Genomic DNA, 8,359 nt, shown 5'->3' on the forward strand with positions numbered 1-8,359 from the left:
TGAGACTTTTCCGCCCTTTGCAGAAGCAGGAAATCGATCTTTAGAATTGAATAAGCGATAGGTTGGATAATATAATAGTGAGGTGGATGGGCCTACCGATCCTGGAGGAAATGGGCTTGGGGAAAAGATGCTATGCTTGAGCCAGCGGAAATGGTTGGTGACGAAGAAAATCATAGGTAGCTTGCAAGCAGAGGAATTCATTACTTTATCTCCTTTCACTTTGAAAGCACTATTATGACTAAGCAAATTCTTTCATTCCCCCTACGCCTCTGTACCCTATTCCTAGCCTAGCCTCTTACCCCGAAATGTGAGAATGAGCTCAAGTAGCCTTCGTCCACATCTCCCTAGAAAGGGGAGCTCTTCTTAGTCCAGGAACTTCTTCTAGTTAGTAGCGATGAATTAGAATGAGAGGATCCATCCAAATTGGGGAGAAAGAGACGTATCCGACGAAAGCAAGATCTATGATAATAGATTCAGTATGGATTCTCTTGTAGGTAGTTTTAGCTTGAGCTCAGGATCCAATCTGTACTATATATTTTGAAACATTTGTGAGATGCCAAAGAGAGTTCGAACAAGGTTTTGAATCGACAGGATCTACTGCTACCCCTCGAAATGGAATAGGTAGGAATGGAATGCCGTGAACCCAGGATTAGGCCTCGTTAGCTCGCTTACTCTTAGTATAGCAGGTAACCAACCTTCTTCCCTTTATGGTCTTGCTTTGATTTCACTCAGAAAAGAAGAAAATGATAGGACCTTGATTCTGTCAAAAAGTGAGTCAGAGGAACTCCTCAAAACCCTATATCCCGTAAGCCATCTAGCCCCTTTTTCCATTACGTAAGCAGTTCGAAGTCTTCAATGTATTACATTCCTTCATCCGGGGAGGTTTTCATAGCCTAAACAGAATGGAAATCGTAGGTCTCTCCGTATGTACCTTTAGCGCTCAGTTCGGAAGTAGATTTCTTTCGTTCCTTCAGTTGCAGCAAGGACTGATTTAGCTCTTTCTTTAGTCTCTATGGCTTGGTGAGTTGTCCAAAGCCAAGGGGCCCTACACTTAACAAGGGAGCCACTCTGCCAGAGCTTCACTCTAGGCCTCTCACGTCGGTAGCTATCCGTAGATCACTGACGATCTTAATCTTTCTCCGAATCAGACTCTTCTTTCTATCTTGTTGCGGGGAAGTTCAGTCATATAGAAGGTCTAATCACGAACAGTTCCAATCCCAGCCTGCCTAGGCATCGAAGAAAACATATCCATATCCCATGTTATCGCACTCGAAACCATGCTAGCTCATGTTGTTGGTATATCACCTTCAACCGCAGGATCAAAGCCTACTAACTCTGTCTCGTCCCAGGCTTTCAACAGCAGGCATGTAACCTTCAAAAGAAGCAATTGAGGATGGAAGCAATCGACCCGGACTAATGGACCTCTCCCAGCAACAGCCTTCGATGGTCTTCCTCCGCAAAGCCGTTATTCCACTGCAAGTCAAGATTTTCCTTTTGATCGTAATCGGGATTCGACCAAGTCAACTGCCTTTCCTGAAGCAGATGCCTGAAAAGTGGGGATCGAAGCCTAAATCAAGGGATCTAAGCAGCTACAAGCAACAATAGCTACACCCGCCTAGGGACCACTCCAGAAGTAAGCTGCGATTAACCAGCTCACTTCCCTCATTCAATAGGGAAGACAACCCGCAGGGATACATGCATAAACAGGAATACTGCTATGCTTACCTACCTGACCATTCATGCAACAACTTACTCACATACCAACAAGGGATATGAATTATACTGAAGCTGCAAGCAACAGGAACTAGTGCCGCTTAGCTACGGTAGTTCGCAGGCCGTTCCTCACTACCTCCATACATGCTTCACACAGAAACAACTGCTGTGCATACACAGAAACAAGGCAGCTACGCACACTAACTCATACCACAACCATTCCTATCGATAGAATACAGGTAATGGCAGATAGGAAGCAGCACTTACAGAGGAATCCATACACCGCAAGGATAGAGATTCACAACAGGAGGATAGCTCAAACGAAGAGAAGAGATATTCTAGACTGACAGGAGCTACAAACGCAGGAGTACGAGCCACTCTCCACGCTCGCTGGAACAACAAACCAAACAAGAAGAGGAACTAGCAAAGGCCTAACGAGACTTCTAGCAGCATCTTCCCATTCCGCATAAACAAACAGAGGAATGAAAGACTGACATCACTGCTTTAGCTGCACCGTTGACTTAGCCGACGCTTTGATTCAATTAGAAATCTAATCACTCGGACAGCCCTGCGCTACACTTCGGGGATACGCTTACCGGGAAGTCCTACGTTCTCTACAACTGGTAGCCCAACTCAACGGGAGAAAGAGGAAGCAGCCCTATTAGAATAGAAGCCTTCGGAACTACTCTAGCATCTTCTTACCCTTCCCTGAAAGTTTCATTCATCAAAAACTTTGTTTCAGAGTGCAGATTTCTTAGCTATACAGGCATTCAAACTTTGATGTATCTAACCTTAGTGTCCATAGGGCAAAGCGGGAAATCCTTACCGGACGAAAGCAAGAAGCAGGCAGCTAATTAACGCAGTCAACTCATAGTTCATCTTCTTCGACCTGTATCCGCATACCATTTACAATCGATAGATAGCTAGTCTGTCTGGTTCTCGAGGAACGCCAGTCTCTCGACTGAGAGGAACGCCTCTTACTAAGGGGATTCTGTTCGGATTCGTCTTTTAGACTAGCACCAGCCTTTATTCCATTCCGCAAGTGGAATGTCGTAGGAAACCCTCTACATGGGTGTGCTATAAAACTAGGAGAAGAACAGAACTAAACGGATCAATTCCTTTGACCGGTCGTTTCGAGCTTCCAGTTATTCTGGATTGCTAACGTGGTTCGATGACGCCGATGGAAGGAACCACTGGAGATTCATCCAACTTCGATCCCCTAAAGTAAAGGCAAGCGCGTAGGCTATAGAATCCCAAATAGAGCTCCTTCGGCTCTAAACTGCTACTGTGCTTATTTGGTCTATCAGCGACTCGGCCAGCTACTGACCTAATTGGTAGCTTTTCAGTCAAGGTATGGATCACTCACTTCTGAGTCTATTTGTTGCAGACAAGCTGCTTTGGTCTCACTCCTAGCTTTTCTTATCGAAAGGAAAAAAGAAGGATCGTCTCACTCCAGTCAAATATGTATGTGGTTGGGTTCGAATCCCAATGAGCTATGAATTCGAGGAAAGGACTCTCATCCCCTGAATGAGCATCCCCCGAAACCGATCTATCATGTAGGTTCAGATCCACAAAAGCACCGGCATTCCCTGGTCCTCGGGAATGGTGGTCGCGTACTTCATCTGACGATACGAAGGTATCGGATAGATTGAAGAGTCGTAAGTCGACTTGAATCACCTCAAGGGGTGTAGGTGAGCCCGGTGGTATAAGTGCTTATGTTGGAAAGGCTCTACCCGTTGTATTGTGTAGTGGGAGTAGTCGTGCTAATGTTGAGAAGCAGAGTAAGAAGGCTTGCAGACCTTCTTAGTCCATGCTTTCTATTCTATGTGCGTGGATGTCACTATTGATTCAATTGGCCATCATTTTCACTTAATTCGTATTGGATTCCGCTTTGTCTAATAGACAGAGGAAAAGTTTCCATATCCCACTCTGAAAAAAAAAGCCTATTTATTGATAGGTCAGGCCTTCAGAAAGACTTGTTCCATCTTAATCTTCTAGTTTTCACTCTTCTAGTTTGCCGCGGACTCTGCTCTTAGAGTCGATTCCTACTCTCGAACAGAAAGCAGGTAAGCCCTTCAAAGCTTTTCTTTGAAGCGGAGACTATTGGTAGTGAGAGAAATGTCATCTAAAGAAAGTCTCTGACAAGACCTGCTGATTAAAGGAAAAACTCTTCGCTGGGAACTCTCCAAGCAAGTGATTTGAGGTACTTTAGTAACTCGACTGGAATGCTTGAAGCTACTAGAGAAAGTCCTACTCTTTCATTTAGAGCCGAAACAGCTTCAGATGGTTCTTTTCCTGTCTAATTCAACTGTCGACTTTGTAAATGATTCAGTAGACCCGGGAACTTCTATTATTATGTTAGAAGGCTTGCCCCAAGCGCTTTAGGTACCTAGTACGCACAACTAGCCGTTATCCCCTACCGTCATAGCTTCAGATTTCCAACAGCCCTTAGACACTCAAATGCCCCGGGATCGCATTTCCACTTCCACTGTCCCTGGTATCAACCACTTACATCATTAGAAGTAGATCTTCCTCAGAGAAGGAAAGTCTATAGATACCTAAAATGCTGAACAGAAAGTGAAAGCGGTCCAGAAATTCTCATAACCGCGGGGAAGCCCTTCACTTCTAAGGAGGATTTTTTATTCCCATATAACTCCATCAATTGATTCAGTAGCCGCCCTAGTAGCATAAAATACAATTGCTTCTACTCCCGCTTTTGAAGTATGCCATCTATCTTCTGCTGTAAATGCAACTACTGGTTCATTGATAGTGTACACCCTTACCAAGGCCAAGGATGAAATGCCAGATTGAACTGATACTGTTGGCCAATCAAGGCAATCATCAGCCTACGAGGTCTAGGGAATGAAAGTCTTATAGAGGAGACTGGCTTCGTAAGTAAAGTAAATGAATTTGAGATAGATAGCTCGGAGAAGCTGGAGAGGCACGGAGTGACTCGACTGAAAGGAGAGGTGAATGAGTTACCAGCTACAGAAACTATTCACTCTGATGTTACACCATTTCCTGCCGAGAAACGCCTTATCTTTGTGCCGATATTGGAACTATTTCATATGTAGATTCCTCAACTTATTCCCTTTATGGTATTGAACCAGTAACAAGATCGTCCCTTTCCGATTCCGATTCGTTGACTGCTAGAGCAAGAGGACCTTTCCTACCTTATGATAGACAGCTTTCACTGCTACGGCTATTGGCTTTAGCTCTACTATGGCATTCCCTGTAGTTCTTGGAGTAACTCAAACTCGAACTCCTGTTACAGCTTATGCCGGCTATAGACTACGCCTCTATTCATCCTTCGTTCGTGATCACTCCTAGCAATCACTTCACTGGCTAACAGTTAGTTAGAAAGTGTTCCGGCTAAGGCCTATAGAACTCATTTCACTCCGGTTATAGCTGAAAGTGGCTTTGTTCTTATCGTTCAGTGGTCACTCGCCTATAGGTAAGTAAAGAAGGGATTCTATTGTATTCCGATACTGTTACGAGCTGTCTTAACTCCACTTACTTCTAGGCCATTAGCTCAGTAAGCTCAGTAACTCCATTCTCTTATGCCAGCCTTACCTCAATTCCCTTCTTCGCCTCAACAGCTAAAGCATCCCTTTCTGCAGCTCCTGAAACAGCCGAAGAACCTGGAGTTTATGATTCCGGCAGGAGAGGTATTCTTTACTGCGCTCTAGCAACAAGACAGCTAGCCGATCAGTCGTAACTGCCCCCGACAGCCACTCCTTCTCTACAGCTTGCTCGCATAAGGACGCTTCGCTAGCAGCCTATTCTCATCAAGCTACTCCGAACAAAGAGAAGGAATACTCTTTAGAATGCGCTAGCAGCAACCCTTAGCCGCTCAATCGTGCCTTACCTCAGTAGATGCATACGCACAACGCGGTAGGCACTCGCTCACTACAGCTTGCTTACTTAGGAAGATCGCTTCGCTTGCTAACTAACACATCAAGGAACAAACAAACCTTGCAGACGGAGAAGGGGAACTCTACTTGACAGACAGATAAGGAATCCCCGTCTCCTAGCTAACAATACCTCGTCGGGATGGAATGCCTACTCGGAACAAACTAGCCTGAAAAAGTGATATTTCGTATAATAATAATGAATGAATGAATGGATGGAATTGGATCATCAACGGGCGAAGTGAGTAAAATACACTCTTTCTTGGCTAGTGTGTAGTAGACTCCATTATGGTCATTCGTAACGGCTCCATATAGTTTGATTTTGGGGCGTAACGTTGTGATTGTTCCATCGACTGACCGATATACTAGTTCCAGAGGCATCTTCCATTCATATCGATTTGGGTTTTTCTGCACCATATTTTGATCTGCCGAAAAAAATGATCTCAATTCAAATTTCCAATGATATGGATCGATCCGCTCCCATTTTTGACAAGGTCTTTTTCCACCTCCTTTAGAAATAAGATCTCCAGACGGTCTACTTCCGCCGGGCTGTGCCCGGGGTGGGAAACGTCTAGGGCGTCCCGCTTCTCGTTCAAGAAGGAAATAAAGTTTTCTTGAGGAGGGTAGGCCGCCGCTTCTTCCAAAGAAGGGTTCCTTAAAAGGATTTCCCGAAACACTTCATAACATGAGTGTTTACGTTCCCGTATTAGTAGATCTCGATTTTCGAAATCAAGACCCCTATAATACTCCCTTTGGTAAGAAGAATTTCTTAGAGATTCTTTTATCTCTGCCCAATATTCCCCTTTTGCCTTTCCAAGCAGAAAGGGGGAATTAGCGGCTTCCAGTACTCGAATTCGATTTACAATGGAAGACTCTAATCCCAGATCGGGGATAATAGGCCATGGTTCGCAAAGGACTCTCAGCCCAAATGAATCCTCAGACGAGGACCGATTTGGGGATGGGAGCATTGACTCAACCAGGAGGGGGGCGTCCATTGCTGCGACAGCAAATGATGGTATAGGAACGAACATCGAGATGAGACTAGGAACAGCTTCTACGACGATAGATAGGGGTCAGCTTTCTTTGGCATCTATGCCCCCTGCCCTCCAAACAGTATGGGAGCCTTTCAGCTCGTACTGCTCACACTCCTAGATCTTCACGGCACCTCCTCCACCATAGTGTGAGCTGCTCCCAGCGGAGAAAAGCAAGGCCTACTTCGAAATTAGCTTTCAACAACGTCAACAACACCACGAAAAAAGTCAACAATGGTTGCCCACTAATCTGATCATAGGTGAAATCCAATCCCTTCGCTTCGCGCCAGGCTTTGAAACCGTAAGTCAGGCGCCTTCGGCCCTCTCCTTTCAGTCGAGTTGCTAAAGCACCTCTCGGAAGCGAGAAAGCGAGCAGCAAGCTGAAAAAAGGGAAAAGTGGTTTTATAAAGCAAAATAAGCTAAGGGGGCTGGCTAGGAATCGCAAGAATTGAGAAGGGTGGGAAAGACAGGTTCGGAAATGGCCGGATTAGCAGGAGGAAGGTCTTGAAGAGCCTGAAACAAAGAAAGGTGTACATAAAAAAAGAGGCTGGTTATGGCCTTTACTTGATAGGACTCCTTTCCCATCTATCTTGACCGGGAAGAGGGGATAAAAAACCTTGCTAACGCCCTGCCCACCCTTCTGGATCCCTCATATTTATGATTCCAGGCTTCCCGGACTCGTAATAGACGGCTAAGAACAAGAAGAGGGTCAGTAGTCTCTGCCGTTGCAGGTCCTTCTCCTTCCGCTGAGACGGCCTTCTTTTTTGTTTGTTCACCGCGGCACGAAATCATGAAGAAGCTGGAATAACTCAGAAAGAGAGTGGCGCCTAGCCGTTGAGAGCGTCTATTATCTTTGTAGAGGAACAGTACGATCTTGGACTGGCCCCCTTCGCATGACCTAGAAAGATAAAGAAGTCCATGCTACTATAAGGCCTCTAAACTCCTCCCTCAGGACACTATTGCGTTGCCCATGGGGACGGGGTAGCCCCGACTTCCATAGGTCCTTGGTTCGACCTCCTAATGAGAATTGAGGTCCTTGCGCGGGCGTCTCATCCCTAAGACTTGCTTGCTCTGTATGGAGTGCCCTGTGGTTCCTCGAGTGCCAGCCGCAGAGAGGAATGCCATCAACTAGGGCGCTATTGGCCACTAACCACTCGCTCGCCAGCCGCTCGGGCTCCGCGTTTCAAGTTCGTTATCCTAACCGTCCCCTCTGCTCCACCGGGTGCCTGGCCCCTTCTTCTATCTTATCTACTGCCTTGCTCCTCGGCTCCCTACAGCTCCAGCCGCTCGCTGTAATAGCTTGCTTCTCGGGTGGCTCGCACCCCCGGGTGGTGCGGCTGAGCCAGAGTGGGCTCAACAGTCGGCCTATGTTTCCGGGCGCACGCGTAAAGGCATGAAATCCACAAATAATCAATTTCTCTATTTTCTCTCTCTCTCTCTCTCTCTCTCTCTCTCTGCGGTTTCTCAAAGATCAGAAAATAAAAGTGATTCAAATTTTGAAAGAGAAGGAAGAGAAGTTATAAAGAAGATCTTCGAGAATCTATTAACTGAAACAGAATTAGCCGTTGCTTTGGAAAACGTTTCAGGTTGATCATTCTATGTAAAACGGCATCGTTTATTACTTATTTAAATCAACAAAGCAATAAGACACAAAACAACACCATGATGCGGCTCCAAAGGTAATAGAAAGCGTTGACCTTTTAT

General features: G+C 45.6%; 1 protein-coding gene across 1 annotated transcript in view; it reads right to left on the reverse strand.

Moving 5' to 3' along the window:
• The window catches only part of LOC117125891 (uncharacterized mitochondrial protein AtMg01280-like), an 11,239-nt gene extending 3,459 nt beyond the window's left edge, over positions 1-7,780 (reverse strand). Inside the window, exons 1-4 of the mRNA XM_033272768.1 lie at positions 7,722-7,780; positions 7,272-7,553; positions 6,769-7,035; positions 1-6,692 (exon numbers count right to left, since the gene is read on the reverse strand). The exon at positions 1-6,692 is cut by the window's left edge and continues 3,459 nt beyond it. Coding sequence (XP_033128659.1) covers positions 6,068-6,692; positions 6,769-7,035; positions 7,272-7,553; positions 7,722-7,780 — 1,233 coding nt within the window. The 3' untranslated portion in view covers positions 1-6,067. The remainder of the gene's footprint in view (positions 6,693-6,768; positions 7,036-7,271; positions 7,554-7,721) is intronic.
• Between the last annotated feature and the right edge of the window lie 579 nt (positions 7,781-8,359).

The sequence above is a fragment of the Brassica rapa genome, chromosome A06 (genome assembly GCF_000309985.2).
Source record: "Brassica rapa cultivar Chiifu-401-42 chromosome A06, CAAS_Brap_v3.01, whole genome shotgun sequence".
Lineage (NCBI taxonomy): Eukaryota > Viridiplantae > Streptophyta > Magnoliopsida > Brassicales > Brassicaceae > Brassica > Brassica rapa.